This window comes from Pygocentrus nattereri, chromosome 19 (assembly GCF_015220715.1).
Source record: "Pygocentrus nattereri isolate fPygNat1 chromosome 19, fPygNat1.pri, whole genome shotgun sequence".
NCBI lineage: Eukaryota > Metazoa > Chordata > Actinopteri > Characiformes > Serrasalmidae > Pygocentrus > Pygocentrus nattereri.
The window spans coordinates 26,881,888-26,901,623 of NC_051229.1; the positions used below are offsets into that span (position 1 = coordinate 26,881,888).

Here is a 19,736-nt window from a genome sequence, read left to right on the forward strand (position 1 = left end):
GTGGCAGCAGTGCAGAAGCTCCCTACCTTCTCTATATGATCAACTCTAAACCACATAATCATAAATGCCATATTCTTTTCACATTGAACACAGCATCCCTGGTTGTACTTCTCTGTGTGTGTAAAATGTGTAGTGAGGACTTTCACTCTCCCTGGACTGCATCTTCTGCTTATGAAAGAATATCCCCGGATTTCATCATCGCATCAGTGAGAATCCTATTGGCGTGAACAAGCACCCTGCTCTTCAGACAACATTAGGCTGGACCGGCTGTGGTGTGATTTGCACAGAGCTTTTCTTGCAGCAGTATGTCAAAATTTTGATTTAGCATTCTGAAATAATGACATTTCATAAAAAAAAATTCAACTTAGTATTAATAGAAAATGGTCTTTGTTCTCAACTGATATGACAAACACAATACAAACCCAGAACCAGCTAAACAAAACAATGCACCATAACTTACAGCATCTTACAGCCGGTAGGCTACAATACTGCAATACTACAATACTGGTGCAGCTCAGAGTTAGTGATGTCTATAGTATGTGCTGTTAGACTCCCTCACACCACTCAGTGCCTGTTGTCTGTAAATACAGCCAATCTGTCTCATACGCCATGTAAATATGTAAATAGATACTTTCATACTTAATTTTATTTCTCTTGTACTTTAATCTATCTATCTATCTATCTATCTATCTATCTATCTATCTATCTATCTATCTATCTATCTATCTATCTGTCTGTCTGTCTGTCTGTCTGTCCGTCCTTCTGTCTGTCTGTCTGTCCGTCCGTCCGTCCGTCCTTCCATCTATCTATCTATCTATCTATCTATCTATCTATCTATCTATCTATCTATCTATCTATCTATCTATCTATCTATCTGAGTGTCTGTCCGTCCGTCCGTCCATCCATCCATCCATCTATCTATCTGTGGGTAACGATGCCCTTTTACTGAATGTTTAAATGAGTTTTAATGAGATATAAGTGTTTCAGCGTAAAGCCGCCGCAGGTTCGCTGCGCTGTTAGTCGTGAGAAAGTGCGCTCGTATAGATGGTTAAGGCGCTGAGTCAAACTCCAGCTGCGTCACCAACGTACGCTTTCGCCTGACCAATCAGCGCTCGAACCGGACCTCTCTCACGCGTCCAATGGGCCCGCAGCCACTCCTCCACACGCACACGGGACCGCCCGCTACACAGAGTGACGTCAGAGGCACCACGGCCAATGGGATCGTCGCCGCTGAGCACCCCACTCTCTCAAGACGGAGAACATGAACCGCGCTCCGAAGAGAGAGAGCGAGCGAGCGAGGAGGCGAGAGAGAAAGAAAGAGACAGGGAGAAAGAGGGAGCTCCCCATTCAAGCGAAGAAAGGGAGGAAAAAACGACGCTCCCCGGTCCTTTTGAGCGCGGACTGGATCTTTTTTTAGCATCATCTCGCTCCTTCGCCACCGAGCGCAGCGCAAACGCAGATCGCCCTCGGCGCCACACGCACACGCACATACCGGGAGCTCTACGAGAAACTTTTCACTCCCGAAGCCTTTTCAGATTTTTTCTTTCTTTTTTTCCTTTACGTTATTTATTGATCGTCGATCGGCTTTTTCCTCTGTGGATTGTTGGGGCTGATCGGAGGGAGTACGAACCGAGACCGTGTGGATTTTCCCTTTTTATTTTATTTATTTATTTTTTTATTCCTGTAATCAATTTTTGTTTTATCCTGAGGATTTGCTCGCAGGTGCCTGCAGCCTGTGGCACTATGGGAGTACTGCTCTGACCCCCCCCCCCCACCCCATCCTCTTCCTCCTTCTCCTCCTCCCCCTGCTCAGTGTCACGGGTTTTCCACTGTAGAGGCCTTTTATTCCCAGCTTTAGATCTGCCTTCACCCGTTTAACCTGCGGTTTGGTTTCGAGGCCCTTTTTCAAAGCGTTGGAAAAGCCAAAAATCATGAACTTTGGTGTCTATTCGCTGCAGTTGGTGTTCGCAGCGCTGCTCCACGCGTCTGCGCTGAAGGTAGGAGCTCTGATCTGATGGGGTGAGTGTGTGTGTGTGCGTGTGCGTGTGTGTGTGTGTGTGTGTGTGTGTGTGTTGCGTGTGTGTGGATGGTCTTCACATTCCATTAATAGCCAAATTGCACTTGTGATGCCCACTTCTGATCTCATTTTAGCCTGCTAACGCTGGTGATGGCTAGAGCCTGCTTATTGCTTATGATCCTCACAGCCTGACACACATTTACTGATAATAATATTATGGCACCTCTGATCTGATCCATGCACCTGAAAGTCGAGCTGCTCATTAACTTGTTCTCAGCAATGACACTGATTACGTTTGGCTGGTCATCAGTAATAAGGGTGCATTTCCATTAGTCACATCAGTAATAGGCCTCATATATTTTAGATGTGATCATAGGTCCTTCAGTTTTAAGGCTGCATACAGCCACACTAGCCACGGCTATGATAAAATACAGTCCTATGGAATTTTCCATCTATTGATGAAGGACATTTAATAAAAGTCTTTAGCAATGAGATCAGTTTCACCCAGGCCCGTACTGCTTACGCAGCTGTTTACCAGATATGAAGTTCACTTCATTCATGGCTTTAAAACTTTGCAAGAGACTGAAGTTCATCACAGATCTGAAGCAGACGCCTGGCTGCTTTCTTCTAAATACATCATAAGTAGAGCTTCTAGAACCAGTGCTGTGTTCATTATCAGGTTGCTGGTCTGTTCCCAGCTTATTTAAATAATGTGGTGAGTCATGATAGGGTGCGATAAGCCTGCCTCTCTATGAGAAACATGCATTTTGAGTAATTATGCTTGCATTTCATTCCATCTTCATTTCAGGAATGTAATGTGGCTTGAGAGAGGAGAGCTTTTTGATGTTTCATGTGGTTATAGGCCATCCGGCACAATGCTGGTGCAATGCCTGTGCGCTGTTGCACCAGACAGGCTTCACACCTGCAGGAGTGCCGCACTGTAGCACTGTTGAATGACCTCCTGCAGAGTTTGATTTAGCTCTCACCGTGTAGAATTAGCAGTTATAGTGTTGAATTCACTCTTACAGTGTCCAGTTGACCACTGTAGGTGGTAACGCAAGGCCAAGGCTTTCGCCATGTGGCCATGCTACAGCATAATGTGAAGGCGGGAAAAAGGACAAGAGGGAAGTATTGACAATTTAGAGCCTGGATCTAGAATCAAATGCCTCTCCATTGAACTGAATACATTTCAGTGAAAAGTTAATTAACTGCATGTTTATTAATTGTTAATTATGTCCAATGGGAGTAATAAGCCATATAGGCTAATCACTATGTCTTTCTCAAGCAATTGAATGTGTTTTTGGATTGCTTCTGTTGTTTGATTAGACTTGATCTGGTTAGAGCAGCTTGATTAAAGTTAAATTAACGCATTCCTATCATTCTTGATAAATCTTGCTGGCAGAAATGGACCTGCAGACCTAAAATACGTTTGAAAGACTTGTTAATAAGCCCTTTTTTTTCTCCCACAGGCGGCACACATACCTAAAGAGGGAGGGAAAGGCAGAAATGAAGGTAAGTGGTCTCCTATATGGACCCTCAACCATTTAGTGCAGAAACTTTGGTATCAAGAGATGCAACTTTTCTTTTCACCAAAATAGTTGAAGGTGCTGCCCCCTTGCGAAAGTATTTGTAATGACACCTCATTGGTACAAGGCATAGTTCTGAGGCAAAATGGGAAACCTGGGCTACGTTTGGCGAGTGGTCAACTAGGTTTTCTTTCCATTCAATATTTAATTCCCTTTGCTTCTGAAGTGATATGTCACAGAGGGCAGACCTTGGTTAATCATTTGCTCAGCTGCAAACAAGGACCGGAATTTTTCTGTTCTTTTTTCTGTTCCCCGCACTGTCAAAACAAATAATTTACTGTATGCTGACAGCCTTGGCAGGAGGCAGTGAACAGGGCCATGTTTGTTTATTAGCCATGACTCAGGCTGGTTTGTCCATCAGAGTTTCCCCAAGGTCCAATTCACTGGACGGTATTAGACCCGAGTGGGTGTTAGGGTGGCTCCGTTTAAACCCTGATATATTTTGATTTTTTGATCCTGCTAAATTAGCAGTTGAATCCTGCAACTTACATTGTTGGCGACTTTTTTGTGTTTGTGAGTGTTGTTTATGAAGATTTCCATTCCATAATTTGTTGAGCAAACTCAGTGTTGCTGTTGTTGTTGTTGTTTACAGTGCAGTGACCAGTGCTTTCTGGTCCTCTGTGACCTCATGTGGAGGTGTGATATTCCACTGGCATTGCAGCTACATATTAAATTATGTGTAGCAATGGAACCGACAGTGTTCTCACAGACAGCTGAGGTGCCCTACTCTGATACAGTTAGCGTGTCTACATCCTGCTGAAGAATGATGCCAGTATCCAAGCAGACGTGCATTTTGATGACTTGGCAGTAAGCTAAAAAGATAATTTGACCAAAAATGCTTGCTCTCCTTATAATGAATGGGAGCCAGCTTGAGCCAGTTTGCATGGTCTGGCTTGCTTAACAGACCTTGCTGGCTTTTATTCACCATTAGCAACACTGAACTGTCCTTTTGAAATGATTGACTGTGGGATGATTAACACTGGACACAGTGGAAAGATTAACCTTGCTTAGAGCAGGTCAGCGTTCTTTGGTGGACAATTTAACCTTACTCACTCCATTTGACTTAGACTAGTCAGCTCACACAGCACAGCACAGCACAGCACAACAGAAAGGCATTAAAACACAGAAAGCTTCCTCTCTGATTCAGAGATGTGCCAGGGTGGGCTTTTTCCAAAGTCAGGGGTCGAAGGTGAAGCTTGGCGCCACAGCAGGTCACAAGGTGCTGAGGTCACATGGATGAGGGCGAGAGCCACTAGGGTGGGGCATGGTCTCTTCTGGAATGAGGGAGAATGGGGCTTGCTAGGGGCACAGGGCACAAGTGAGTGTGTGTGGTCAAGCAAGTCAGACAGTCTTTTTTTGCCCACTTAGGTAAAATTAAGGCCCTCGTCTGTACAATAGGCTTTTGTGGAGTGTTGAGCCACCCAGATCTTTAGCATTGTTTCTTTGCTAATCTGGCTTTTTGCGCTGGGGCTCCGCTCAGGAAGTGCTTGTACCTGACTGCCGGACAAAAGGAGCCAAGAGTGCAGAGGAATTGGCAGCGCTCATGGGAAGCAAAGAGGAATAGAAAAGGTAGAACAGACAGGACAAAGGGCAGGTTATGGGCAGTAGAAGTGCAAAGAAGAGACGTTAAGTAATCCTAGAAATTCACAATGACTGCAGGTTAAAAGTACATTTCATGGTTGAAAATCTAGGTAGTTACATTTTTAAATTCGCTGTATATATATATATATAATTAATGCTAAATGATTATCAGGAGAATGAAATAAAACGAGTTGTGGTGAAATTCCCAAAGAACCATAGTTGAACTGAATTGTTTAGCCAGCTTACACTCCTCACCTTTCTGTTTCACAGTTATTGCCTTCATGGACGTCTACACGAAAAGCCAGTGTAACACCAGGGAGGTTCTTGTTGACATCCTGCAGGAGTATCCAGATGAGATTGAATCTACTTACATCCCTTCCTGCGTAGTTCTCAATCGTTGCGCGGGCTGCTGCAATGATGAAGCACTCGAGTGTGCTCCTACGGAGACGAGAAACGTCACGATGGAGGTGATCTTTCTGTTTTGGGCTGCTTTGGTTAGTCAGTGAGTAAATGTCTAGAGCCATTTTTCACAAACGTGATAGGGGGCATCTCTCTGGGGTCCGGGCCAAAGTGAGAGGAAACGGCTGAAAGTGTACTGGTTTGATTAGCTGATATATCGAACAGTGGTGGATAGATTAAACGATTTTAGTTTCCGTACTTCCCAGCCTTGTGGCTCCGACAGCTCCACTCTCACAGCATCCCGGCAGCATTACAGGAGCATTTTTGTTCTGTAAATAATGTTGATTACCATTATTGATGATGTCGGTTACACAGTGGTAGTTGCTGTCTTATTAATTTTAGTTACTGGATAAAATGTAGTAGTCACTGAGTAATTCATAGTAGTTACTAGATAATAAGCCTTAAGATTAATAAGTGAGTGATGAGCTTAATATATAAGGAGTTAAAATCAAACAGCAATGGTAGGACAGTTAGCTCATTCATGTATAACTAAAGCGGAACCTGCTTTACACATATCAAAACTATTACATATTATGTAATATGTATAATCCAATACAATGATAGTAATTACAAAAAAAATTATTTGGAGCAACGCATTGCCAGTGGCCTGAGCGTCCCATTGCCTTTTGCCTGGTGGCCTTGTCTTGTGAGGTCCAGTCCAGTGGCATGTCAGCTATGTTGTTTACCCCCTCTCGCGCTGTTTATGCCTGTGTCTGTGAGCTCAAAGTCCCTCTTGCCCACAACCAAGGCCAGCTGTGGTGAATCGTAACGCCGCACAGCCTCCTGTTGCTCAGTGCTGGTGATCTGAGATTGATAAATCATTTAGCAGCACTCCGAGAGAGGTCAAAGACTGGTTAGAAAGAAGGGGAAACTTAATAGGCCTTGTGTAAAGAAAAACGCACACCCTGTCCCATCACCACTCTTATGAAAGTTCTGTTGTCTGTTTGCAGGTATTACGAGTGAAACAAAATGTATCGCAACACAAATATCAGTTGAGTTTCACAGAACACACAAAATGCATATGCAGGTAAGCAGCCTTGAAATTGTCCACTTTGAGTAACTTAACTTTAAATAAATTAACCATATTTGGGCGAACAAGCTACATTATTACTATTCTTTTTCATTTTCAGACCAAAACAAGAAGTCAAAACAAAGAAAGAAAAGTAAGTAAAGCTCGGCTACTATGTGTGAGTGAGTTTTCTTGTGTGAGTGTTGAGGATTAGCAGTGATAAGGTTGTGTGGCATTCGGTTTGTTAACAACTGAAAATAAAAGCCCATATTCATCATTTTAATGAAATGGAGAACATATGAGAAGCAGTCAGCTGGACACTGCGCCTCCAGCGGCCTACTGGGTTGGTGCCGAAGGTGCTCTGTCTTTACTGTTTACATGTTTACCATTTACAGACTGATAGGGATAATCACAAAGGTGCTTCCGGTGTCACACCATGCAGTTCTTGGCGAATTGGTTGCTGGAGCAGATAGTTCTTTAAGACGTTGTGGCCCTGCAACCCAGGAGGATAGATGAAGACATTGTGGCACGACTCCAAAATGGGGATTGGCTAGCCATTAGCACATTGAATAGCAGATTGACTGACCTCAGACTGTGTAGCAGGTTCAAGTGTCGCTTCAGGATACAGTGGAAAGGTTCTTTTCAGAATACTATATTTCAGTGGTGATGTAGTCGGCTGGAATTATTTGTAGCCTCTTAGCGATGAGGTATGTTTCTTCAGTGTTATGTCTGGCATTTTCCTCTTTTATGCCAAAGGTGTTAGCAGTGTGTGATGGCTGTACCACAGGGGAGTGTGTACACGTGTGTGTGGTCCACGCAGCTGCCTCACACTGACCCTCGGCTACTTCCATATTCTAATCATAGCCACAGGTGCCGTGCCGTTAACCTAATTTTATTTTTAGTGTTGGAAACTGAGGCTGAGCTCAGAACAGATCGACTGCTTCTGCGCCCACGCTTTTCATTGCTGTTAGGACAGTGCTTGTGTGTGTGTGTGTGTGTGTATACATGCGATCATCTGTGTGTCAGGGAAACACACCTTGTTTAATTGGATGAGCGGCTTGTGTGTATGTGTGTGTGTGCAGAGATGGGTCAGTTTAGCTGGGAGGCTAAATCAAATCCTCTGCTTATAGAGCCAAATACAGGATCCTCGCAAGACTCCTCCCCCCGCAGCTCCCGTGCACGTACGCACCCCATCCCCCACCATTCAGCTTCCAATTCACGAGCTCAAGTTCACATCCCCGTGCTTCGATTCTTTCACTTAAGCCAATCAAACATGCACACATACACACACACACACACACACACACACACACACACACACACACACACACACACAGAAGCAAGGCTGAACCCTGTCCAGTGCTTATTTCAAGCAGGGCTCAGCAAGACTGATCTCTTTCATTTTAAAGCGATATGTCCACCAAAAAAATTAATTTACACCTCGATTTTAACCCAAACCTAGTCGATCAGCCAAGATTTTTCTTCTTTTAGTTATGCACTAGAGGCTAATAGTGCAATACATAACCCCTATAATTTGAAAAAGCAACTTCAGAACAAAAGCCCAGATATTTGAGCTTGGGTGTGTCCATAGCATAAGCCCCGCCCCTCCACCCCCACTTTGCTCCGATAGCTGCAGATAAAGACTAATGAATAATTTCTTGGCTGATTAACTACATTAATAGGGGAAATGGTGGATATATGTTTTCTTTAAGCTCACCGATCACATAAACAGACACAGTGGCATGGGTTACTGCTTATTTTAAGCAGGGCTTCAACATGGAACCTGCTCCTTTGTTTTAATTCCTTTTGTTCTGTTTGAATCCCTGTGCATGCATGTGGCAGTCCTTACTTAGACGTCCTTTTCTGCATTATTCATGTTTTGCAGAAAACCCAGAGTGGGCAAAGGTCAAAAGGGAAAGAAAAAGAGACTCAGAGGCCCTGGGCCCCAGGCCTATAACAGCAGAATCGCTCCTCTGCAGCCCGGCCCTGTTTGCGTCTTGCTTGTGGCTTGTGTTTTAGCAGAGTTTGTCTGGTCCTCCTGATGCTGAGTGTTTTCCCCTCTCTGCTGTTTATTAGTGTGAGACTAGCGCAGGGCCGTGGCTCAGAGGCAGCAGAAGAGGTAATCTCACATCTTCCGGCTTGCGTGGCTGCTGCTGTTGCTGTTCTTTTTGCTGACCTCAACTGCTTTTTTCTATGGTCTGTGTCAACAATGGGGTCACTGATGTGGTCTGTATTCTGGGCAGATAAGCATGCGCTAGCATGGCCTCATATTTGATGGGATGGGAATCACAATTTTTTGGCTTTAAATTGAGCCCGATGATTAGTCAACCGTATGTTAATTATGGAAAAAAATGTTAACATGTTTGATTGACAAAAAAGTGCTTTGGTTCAGAAGGTGTAGGGGCATTTCAGCTTGCGTTGTCTTATTTAAAAAGCACTCTATAATGCTGTGTCAGGTTTGTATGATTCTTGTGTTTATACCTGACAGATTGCACTACACTGCAGGAAGTGTAGGGGGCGACCTGGCTTTTGTGGTTTTAGTGCACCGTAATAGAATTAATTTGTCACATGGGTGGTACTTTGAGTGATGGTGGCGGCAAAGGGAAAGGAACTGAAGAATAGCTATATTAGTTGATTAATTGTCTACTAATTGTTGATAGATTAATTGATTACTGTAATTATCATTACTTACATGTCCTACTCATGCAAGACAGAAGAAGCTCAATTTGTAGCTCTGGACAGATGTAATGGTCACATGCTGCTGCATCTACGTTTGATCTGGGTATCTGGCATATGTGCTATAAATGGAAGTGTCCAATCGAAAGTGTGTTAAATAAAACCATATTGAATGCATATCACAGCACTGAATTTTAGCTTTGGCTCTTTTGAAACCGGTGTCTTAGACTGCTTTTGGACTGGACTGAGTTGTCCCAGGTTATGGGAGATGTTTTAAAAAGTGAATTCTATTTATGAGAAACAAACACTTTTTCTGTGTGGGTGTGTGGGTGTGTGTGGGGGGTGTGGGGGGAGGTGTGTATGTGTGTGTGTGTAACAGAATAGATCCCTGTAGTATCCTATGTTTACTGTAGCTACTAATGACTATATTGCACAAATGAGCATTAGTGATTTAAAGAGGTGTGTGTGTGTGTGTGTGTGTATGTGTGTGTGTGTGTGTGTGTGTGTGTGTGTGTGTGTGTGTGTGTGTGGGTGTGTGTGTGTGTGTGTGTGCGCGCGCACAGATGGCTTACTTCTTTCCTATCATGCACCACGGTTGCTCTCCTCCAAAAGTAAAGTAGTATAGTACAGAATACTTATTTCATCATGGGCTAACCGATTGTCCTGTGATGATACCAGTAATGATGCTGATTATGGTGATGATGAAAGTGAAGGGGAGTGAATGTGATGTGTGATGACTAGCGGAAAGAGAACTGTACTAGTAGGTGTGGGCGATATGTACAACATGTAATATTGTGTGTGGTAGGTCAATTGGCCTAAATCTATTTTTTTAAATGAAGCGTATTTAAGAAGATGCTTGTATTGTGATGCAATTCATTGTGATAATGATAACATTGTCACATTGCCCACCCCTACTGCCTGTGAGTGTGTAACCTGAGAAAATACACAAGCTGGGTGTGTGTGATGGTGCATGAGTCTGTCTTTCTCTTGCTGTCTACAACGCTTATCTAAGACCTATAGCTTAGACACCTCTCTCTCTCTCTCTCTCTCTCTCTCTCACTCTCTTCTCTCTCTTCTCTCTCTCTCTCTCTCTCTCTCCCTTTTTGCTTCCCTTGCAGTCGCTGCGAGCCTTGCTCAGAGAGAAGAAAGCGCTTGTATGTGCAGGATCCTCTCACCTGCAAATGTTCCTGCAAATTCACACAGTTACAATGCAAGTCCAGGCAACTTGAGTTAAACGAAAGAACTTGCAGGTTTGTTTACGAACGTTTATGATAAAACGCTGTGCCTTTTTTGTTCTCCTCGAGCTGCCGTCTGTCTTATCTCACCCTGTCAGAGCTTCTGTGTGTCTTTTTTCTGGTTTTGTATTTTCCTTCCTGCCAAGAAATGCATGCACACCACATGCTTGTAGGGTTTTGTGCTTTTTCCCCCCTCCTTTCTTTGTATTGTGTGCATGTGGGTATGAAATTATCTGCCTGTGTGTGAATATTTGCCGCTTTGGATTATGATTTGACATCATTGCTTGATGTCAGAATTTGCTTCATGATGCATATTGTACCAAGCAATCAAAAAATATATAAAATCCTGCATTGATTTAAAGCCAAAAGAGCCTTATTGTATATTTTCTTGTTTATACTTTCTTTCCCTATACTTATAAAAGATTAAACTATTTAGGATTGTCAAGCTTTAGTAAACTTAAGAGGCTGTAAAAGCAAATATTGTAATTCTGGCTGCAAGCAATACAGGCGTGTGTGTGTGTGTGTGTGTGTGTTTGTGTGCGCTTGAGGATGTGTATGTGTGATTGCAAGTGAGAGAGAGCGAAACGGTGTAATAGTGTACGTGTGCATACGTGTGTGTGGCTGTAGGACTTTGAGATGTTACAGTGTGATGGAAGGCCATCACTCATAAACATCTCTGAGTAATCCAAGCTTATCTAATACAATATACCTCATCAACCCTGAGAGAAGTATGGGAGAGAACATTGCTGTGGAATCACTGACGCTATAATCAGTATGCTGCAGCGTGTAACTGCTCATTTGTCAAAGGACTAATACCAGATTGTGCTTTAATTCCAAGCTCATCTGCGTAGCTGTTGGAAAATCAGGGCTAACAATGAAAAAATAAATTGAAATCCAAACTGTGTCCATGCTGCTTGCTTCTCATGGTCCTACTCAGTGTTGTAATTTACACTAATAGTGCTGCTGTAATAATGCCAAGCTGTGTTTTTGGGCTATATAAAGGATGGAGAATAACGTGGTTCAGGGGAGATCCCACTTTATACTGGTAACGTCCTTAGACGTTGATCTTTAAAAGGATTAGCTTAGCGAGAATTTACACAGTTTCTTCCCTTACCCCAAATGTAGCTGATCATCCAAAACTTGTTGTTCTACATGTAGCTAACATGTAGTAAGATGTGAAGAAATGTACAGCTACCTGCAGATTGCATCATCAGTATTCACATTTGTGTCAAAACAGCCTCAAACGGACTGTATCACTTAAAATATCCAGAGAAGTGTCATACAGTGTCAGAAAGCATTTAGGAAAAGCTATTTGAGGTTTGAGGCAAGTAATTATTTAGGCATGTTAATTAATTTTATGCTAGGAGGTTCCCTTTCTTGTTGGCTTCATTATCTTCATATATCCAATGTAAAACTACAAAAGAAAACAGGCCAAATAAGTCTGACTACATTTGGGATAAAGAAAAAAATTGTGTATATTTGATTCTTTTCCAAACTCCTCCTAATAAATAGGTCATATTTATTAATCGAATTATTAATTAAGTTTAAAGATATTTTGACAGAACAGTGTGGGTGTGGTCTCCCCTGATTGGCTCCTCTCAACAGCAATTCCTGACCAACGTTTTTTTTCCCATTTTGTTTTATTTCAGGTGTGACAAACCAAGAAGATGATCAGGCTGGACATCGGTGGACACCGAAATGAATGAAGGAATACTTTTCTTGGCACTTTTTTTTTCAACCTGTGGACCATACTGCATAACACTACACCAGAAAAGACAACAAAGAAACGAGGCGCGTTATCCCAGTGTATATTTTTAAGAAATTAATATATATGAATATATAGTTATATATCTTTAAAATAAGAGACATTGACAATGTGTAATGCTGCTATGGAAACACAGTGAACGACCGTGCCATGAATAATGGCACAAGAAAGTTATGCTTAAGTGCCAGTGCGTAAGGACCTGTGAACGGACGGAATAGAGGGATATTCACGCAAAAACACAAAAAAAGCCCCAACAAAACACAGATGGTGGACACCGCTTCACTGAACGGAGCTGCTGTGGATTCATATTTAGAAAGGACATTGATCCACACTTTCAGAGAGACTCTGTACGAGTGAAGGACAAACAGATTCGACGAAGACGCGTTCTGACTGGACAAACTGGCAGGTCCAAACTGAGAAGTGCATGAACTGATGGGGGAAAAAAGCAGAACGATCTTATTTCTGTGAGGTCTCTCCAAACATGAGCGACGAAGTCTTACTCAAAACAGTGACTGTACTAACATCCAATAGGACTTGTGTAAATAATAAAGGGATATTAAATGTAGGTATATATGGAGACAAAAGTGAGAAAGGCAACTTGATTCCAAGTGTTGCAGAAAACAGCAGCACTCTACTCTTCACAGTAATGATGGAGTCTAATTCCATATATTTAATGTTCATGTTTTCCAAAGAAGTTGAATTCAAACAGTTGAATTTAAAAACAGTTCATTACTCCACGATAACTGTGTGTCTGTATATACATGCCTAATATCCCTTTTGGTAGTACACTACATCTAATTTATAATTGTAGAATATTCAGTATTCTGTGTATTTAATTTGATCTATTTATATGCAGTGTTATCGTTTGTTGTTTTTCGTTTTGCTTTGTTTCCTATCAGCGTCATCACCAATCTGCCTAATACTGAAAAACTATAGATGATTTTGTTTTTTTTGTTCAAAAGCAGAAAAATAAGTCTTAAACATTCCTGAAAACACGTTTATGTTTGTTAGGGGAAAAGTTATTGCTTAGGCTATTTCTCCATAAAAGTTCTGCCAAACCTGCGTTTCAGGAGAGGGGATTGAACCAGAGCTGGACGACGTGAACAGAGACTTGAAGCGCAAAGTAGAGAAAGAGAGTCAGTGATGAACAGATGACTCTTCCTCATGGATTTTCCCACCAACATTCTATTTGTATTAAAGTGAATGAAAATGTTTTGTTTTTCATTATATTTTCACAGTAATATATTTATTGCGTTAAATGTTAATATTAACACCTGTTTATTGTTGTTTTAGCTTAACATTAAAATATATTTATTTTCAAATGATATTGTTTTTTATTAAACCAAAAAAAATGGATATCTTTCTCCAGCCTGGTGTTTTTCTGTATCAATGTGGAAAACAAATGAAGCTGTGTTTTATCACCAGAGGTTAGGAGTAAGGATGCTCCATGACATCAGCAGGCGTGGTCAAAGATCACAGGACTTATGTCTTATGCAGTAGTCTTATTTTTACTCTTCTATTTACATAAATGGTAAAAGGTAATCCCTGAAGATTATTGCCTTTTTTAGCTTTGTTAACTTCAAGTAGCTCTCACAGGTTAAAGCTGGTTGTCATGCCTCATACAGGCCACAGATCTTGCTGTATTTTAAGGTTCACTATGGTAAGGGGACCTAAATACACAGATTGCCTAAAATATCTGGGATTTAGCTTTGCTTTCATGTTGACACTTACAGTGTCCACTTTTTTAGAAAACCAAAATACGGTCATCCTGCCGACAGCAGGGTTGCCTTGTCTGGCAAAAATCTCCACCCCAAAGTTTGCTTGAAAGCTGCCCACCAGAACATGAAAGTTTAGATTTTTTTTTTCCTCCTTTTGTCAAAGAAGCCCTGTTTGGGAACAAACTGTGAACCTGGCAACTCTGACGATGTGCTGTACTGAACAGCACAGCCAATCAGAAGTGACCTCTATAGGTGTGTGCCTGCAAGTCATAACTTTGTTATTTTACTCGAAGAAATCCCAGCGTGTGTAAATCTCATGAACAGAATGAAAATATTGATAACAGCAAATGAGGGCACACTCTCAGAATAAAGGACCTACACTGCCCTGGGGCAGGACCCCTCATCACTGGGGACGTATCGTCAAGGGTACAGCTCAGTACCTTTAGTCAGAGAACATAATTCTTCTATAATCCACGGAAATGGTATTTCCTAAGTTGTATTGACTCCACACGTCTCCAGGCTTTTCATTTTATTGTTCTGTTTTAAAATATTAGGTTATAAAAAGGTGTAGATCTGTTGTTGTAATTGATAAAGCCTACATACAGATGTTTAGATTAGACTGATATTTCAAACCACTATTTAATGACAATTATTGAGCTTCTGTGATAAAAGCTCTGAATTTTGTGTACTTTATTGTGTTTGTGACCCCATGCAGAAGCTTCAGGTAGATTTTGTCCCAGTTTAGACATTTTATATAGTTATATGCAAAATAATATGCAAAATAAGTTAACACATCCTCTATAGAGAACACATTACTGCACATTTTAATGCACAGTTAATGTTTATTTGCTGAATTTGGTGTAAGTGACAAATTACATTTACTCTTGTTACTGTAATTGAGTACTGTAATATTACTTTCTGGAGTAGAATTAAATTATAGTAGTTTTACTTGTTAATTTTAGTTAAATACTTTTACTTTGCCACTTTAATTTTTATAACATTACAGAGTAAAAATGAATGATGAGCTCAGAAACCAGAAATTAAACGAGGTTAAATTTAAAAGATTCACCAACCAGAGAACAGCAGCTCCGGCAGGAAAAACACTACAGAGATGTCTAGTTCACCGAAGGACAGAGGGAAACTTGACCAGCACACTCAAGGAACAGGCCGCGTCCAAACGGTCATCTGTATTCATTTTCACATGAACTAAAGAAAAGCTGCTGAGATCTGCTCTCACAGCTCGACTCCGGCCTGAGGCAGCATTAGCCAAGCTGGTTTATCCAATCTAAACAGGCACCGTGTTTACGGGTTTCTTCTTTATTTTATGGTTTATTGAACTTAAAATCTGCTGTGGGTATTTTATTACAGTGTCTGTCAGACACTATAGTGAACAGGTGTCGGCCATAGCCCAGTTTACCCGTTTAAAATACGGCTTAATTTAGCTGCTGTTTTGGAGATAAATGGTCAACACAAGAAATCTAGTCTAATGCCGGCCCTTCATAAACTCTGGACAGACTTCTTCTTCTTCTTCCTCTCTCTTTCTCTCTCTCTCTCTCTCTCTCTCTGTCTATCTTTCTTCTTTTTCTTCTTCTTTCTCTCTCTTTCTTCTTCTTCGTCTTCTGTCTCTCTCTCTCTCTCTCTGTTCTTCTCTCTCCTCTCTTTTTCTTCTTCTCTTTGACTCTCACTCTTCTTCTCTCTCTCTCTCTCTTTCATCTTCTTTTTCTTCTCTCTCACTGTCTTCTTCTTTTCTCTCCTCCTCCTTCTTCTTCTCTCTCTTTCTCTCTCTCTGCTTCTTCTTCTTCTTCTTCTTCTTCTTCTTCTCTCTCTCACTGTTCTTCTTCTCTCTGTCTCCCGCTTTCTCTTTATTCTTTTTCTTCTTCTTCTCTCTCTTTGTCTTCTTATTCCTCTCATTTCATCTTCTTGTTCCTCTCTCTCTATCTCTCTTCTTTTTCTTCTTCTCTTTCACTCTCATTCTTTTCTTCTTCTCTCTCTCTTCTCTCTCGCTCTCTCTTTCTTCTTTTTCTTCTCTCGCTTTCTTCTTCCTCTTCTGTCTCTCTCTCTCTGTTCTTCTTCTTCTCTCTCTCTCTCCTCTCTTTTTCTTCTTCTCTTTCACTCTCACTCTTCTTCTTCTTCTTCTTCTTCTTCTTCTCCTTCTTCTTCTTCTTCTCTCTCTCTCATCTTATTTTTCTTCTTCTCTCTCACTATCTTTGTCTTCTTCCTCTTCTCTCTCTTCTTCTTCTTCGCTCTCCCCCTCCTTCTTCTTCTCTCTCTCTTTCTCTATCTCTGCTTCTTCTTCTTCTTTTTCTTCTTCTTCTTCTTCTCTCTCTCTCTCTCACTGTTCTTCTTCTTCTCTCTCTCTCACTCTCTCTTTCTTCTTCTTATTCCTCTCTCTCTCTTCTCTCTCTCTTTGTCTTCTTATTCCTCTCTCTATCTCTCTTCTTTTTCTTCTTCTCTTTCACTCTCACTCTTCTTCTTCTTTTCTTCTTCTCTCTCACTCTCTCTTTTCTCTCTCTCGTTCTCTCTTTCTTCTTCTTTTTCCTCTCTCTCTCTCTCTCTCTCTCTTTCTTTTTCTTCTCTCTCTCTTTCTTCTTCCTCTTCTGTCTCTCTCTCTGTTCTTCTTCTCTCTCTCTCTCCTCTCTTTTTCTTCTTCTCTTTCACTCTCACTCTTCTCTCTCTCTCCCTCTCTCTTTTTTCATCTCTTTGACTCTCCCTCTTCTTCTCTCTCTCTTTCATCTTCTTTTTCTTCTTCTCTCTCACTATCTTTGTCTTCTCCCTCTTCTCTCTCTTCTTCTTCTTTGCTCTCCTCCTCCTCCTTCTTCTCTCTTTCTCTATCTCTGCTTCTTCTTCTTCTTTTTCTTCTTCTTCTATTTCTCTCTCACTGTTCTTCTTCTTCTCCCTCTCTCCCTCTTTCTCTTTCTTCTTTTTCTTCTTCTTCTCTCTTTCTTTTCATCTTCTTGTTCCTCTCTCTCTATCTCTCTTCTTTTTCTTCTTCTCTTTCACTCTCACTCTTCTTCTTCTTTTTTTCTTCTTCTCTTTCACTCTCTTCTCTCTCTCTCGCTCTCTCTTTCTTCTTCTTATTTCTCTCTCTCTCTCTCTCTCTCTCTCTCTCTCTCTCTCTCTCTCTCTCTCTCTTTCTCTCTCTGTCTCTTCCTCTCTCTCCCTCTCTGTCTAGCTTGGTGTTTGTCTGTAACTGTGAGAGGCTGTGTAGCTGTTTAGCTGTCTAATATAGTACTAATGTCTGTGTATGAGCCACATTTAAGTGTTTTAATGGTTTGTTTATGTTGTTTTTTGTTGGCTTTGTGAGTGTGCGCCCCCTATAGATGATTGGTGCCACCCTATATCTCTGCTCTACCCTGGGCTCGCCTGTCAGTTATTAATGTGATATTTATGGACTTCATGCTACCACTGCATATTTAATTTTGTATTTCTATTTATTTATAATACATTTCTGTTGACATTTTGTATCAAATACTCTCTTTGGAATTTTTGGAAACCAACTGTGAGTCTGACACTGAATCTGTCTTCTCCTGTGTGGTAAAGACAATTGGAAACTGGAAACAAGTGGTTACAGGGTAAACTCAAACTGTTTTTACCATTTCAGTCTGATTGTGTATAAAGTGATCAGCATGATTAGTAGTGAAATATATTACAGTAAAACCCAAAGCAGAGTAAGTTACTAATGTTGCTGCAGATTTTAATGGTGTAAATATTCTGAACAGATATCAGTGAAAATGCACAGCATGAAGGCTGTAAATGTGCTGACTGTATCTAGAGGTTCACACCTATTGACATAAGTTACAGTCTAGGTGTCACGATTGGCCCCTCCCAGTCCTGTCCATGTGTTCGTGTTTTGGTTTAGTCCATATGCGTTTGCTTTGGTATCTGTAGTCCTGCCCCTCGTTTTGTAACTCCGCCCCTGATTGTTTTCACCTGTCCCTCGTTTTCCCTGTATACTTAAGCCCTGTGTTTGCCCCTTGTGTTGGTCTTTGTTTGATGTCTCGGTCTCCATTTGTTGTGTTGATTCTGGTTTTTGTCATGTCTGTCCCCCGATCTGTCCGTGTTGGCTATATGAACCTGGACTGTTTTGACCACGACCCTGGATTTGCCCCTAATAAATCTCGCTTATCTCAGCACATGCGTCCTCCTCCTCACTCGCCGTTACACTGGGGAGCTGATGGGCAGCTAGACTCTTACAAAAATGAATTTATCAATTAAGCAGTCTGCTTAGACTTTTGACTCTCTTTGATTATTTTTGACTTTCTCTTAAATAATGCTAACTAAATGTTAACACCCTCTGCACAGGGTCTTTCAGGGATTCTAAAATACTTTATTGGAAATGTATAAACTGGGACGTCTTATACAATCTAACCATGAAGTGCACGCAGTTTACTGTAAACCTTGTTCCTTACACAGCACTATGTGTGTGTAAATGTTCACTAGCAGAGCGAACTGTGATCAACCTCAGCTCAGAAATATGTTCAGGTTGTGACAGCAGAAATACAAAAAAGTAACTAAGTAACTCAGTACTTACATAGCTTTTTTTGATGGACTACTCATTTACACTTATTTGAGTCATTTGCTTTACTAATACTTTTATTTGTACTTGAGTAAATTATCAGTACAGTAACAGTACTTGTACTTGAGTAGGGATTTTCAGTACTCTTTACACCTCTTTTAGAAATGTGGCCTAAGCAAACACTATGGCACACACCACACATTAGGATTTATTTTTTATAAAGAAACCATGCTCTAAAATTATGCTCTGAAATTTATTAGCGTTGAATTAGAATAATGAAGCTCAGAGCTCAAAGGGGACATAACCAGTATAAGTGAGTTCAGCAACTGAAACCATCCATCCATCCATCCATCCATCCATCCATCCATCCATCCATCCGTCCATCCATCCATCCATCCATTATCTTCCGCTTCTCCAGGGTTCGGGTTGTGGGGGCAGCATCCTAAGCAATGAGGCCCAGACCTCCCTTTCCCCAGCCACTTCCACTATCTCCCCATGGGGGGGGGGATTCTGAGGTGCTCCCAGGCCAGCTGGGCAATATAGTCACGCCAGCATGTCCTGGGTCTTCCCCAGGGTCTCCTCTCCCGGGTGGACTTGCCTGTGACACCTCCCGAGGGAGGCGTCCAGGAGGCATCCTAACTAGATGCCCGAACCACCTCAGCTGGCTTCTCTCGACATGGAGAAGCAGTGGCTCTACTCCAAGTCCCTCCCAGATGACCCTCCTAGGCCCTCCAGTCCCCTTTTTAAAAAGAGGCACCACCACCCCAGTCTGCCAATCCAGTGGCACTGCCCACGCAATGTTGAAAAGGCGTGTCAGCCAAGACAGCCCCACAACATCCAGAGCTTTGAGGAACTCCAGACGGATCTCATCCACCCCTGGAGCCTTGCTACCAAGGAGCTTTTTAACTACCTTAGCAACTTCGGCCTCAGTAATGGACAAGCCTATTCCCGTGTCCCCAGACTCTGCCTCCTCACTGGAGAACGTGTCGGTGGGATTGAGAAGGTCCTCAAAGTATTCCTTCCACTGCCCAATGACGTCTTCAGTTGACGTCAACAGCACACCATCTCCACTATATACAGTGCTAGTGGCACACTGCTTTCCCCTTCTGAGTCGCCTGATGGTTTGCCAGAATCTTTTCAGAGCTGACTTATAGTCACTTTCCAAGGCCTCACC

General features: G+C 41.8%; 1 protein-coding gene across 4 annotated transcripts; it reads left to right on the top strand.

Moving 5' to 3' along the window:
- The first annotated feature begins 1,224 nt into the window (after positions 1-1,224).
- vegfaa (vascular endothelial growth factor Aa) lies at positions 1,225-13,614 on the top strand. 4 transcript variants are annotated; one of them, XR_001858919.2, is made up of 7 exons: positions 1,225-1,997; positions 3,487-3,529; positions 5,455-5,651; positions 6,594-6,670; positions 6,774-6,806; positions 8,538-8,771; positions 12,213-13,614. XR_001858919.2 is itself a non-coding variant. In XM_017720645.2 (7 exons), the coding sequence occupies exons 1-7, from the start codon at positions 1,932-1,934 to the stop codon at positions 12,232-12,234; spliced, it is 570 nt and encodes a 189-aa protein (XP_017576134.1). In that variant the 5' UTR covers positions 1,232-1,931; the 3' UTR covers positions 12,235-13,614. The 4 variants fall into 4 exon arrangements, 2 of the variants coding, with proteins under 2 accessions (XP_017576135.1, XP_017576134.1); XR_001858920.2 differs by lacking the exon at positions 12,213-13,614 and adding an exon at positions 10,447-10,555; XM_017720645.2 differs by lacking the exon at positions 8,538-8,771 and adding an exon at positions 10,447-10,578 and having other exon boundaries at positions 1,232-1,997.
- The last annotated feature ends 6,122 nt before the right edge of the window (positions 13,615-19,736 follow it).

Coding starts and splice junctions, on each gene's coding strand:
- vegfaa (XM_017720645.2), top strand. CDS start 1,932: ATGAACTTTGGTGTCTATTCGCTGCAGTTGGTGTTCGCAGCGCTGCTC. Junction 1,998..3,486: donor TCCACGCGTCTGCGCTGAAG/GTAGGAGCTCTG, acceptor TTTCTCCCACAG/GCGGCACACATACCTAAAGA. Junction 6,671..6,773: donor CACACAAAATGCATATGCAG/GTAAGCAGCCTT, acceptor TTTCATTTTCAG/ACCAAAACAAGAAGTCAAAA.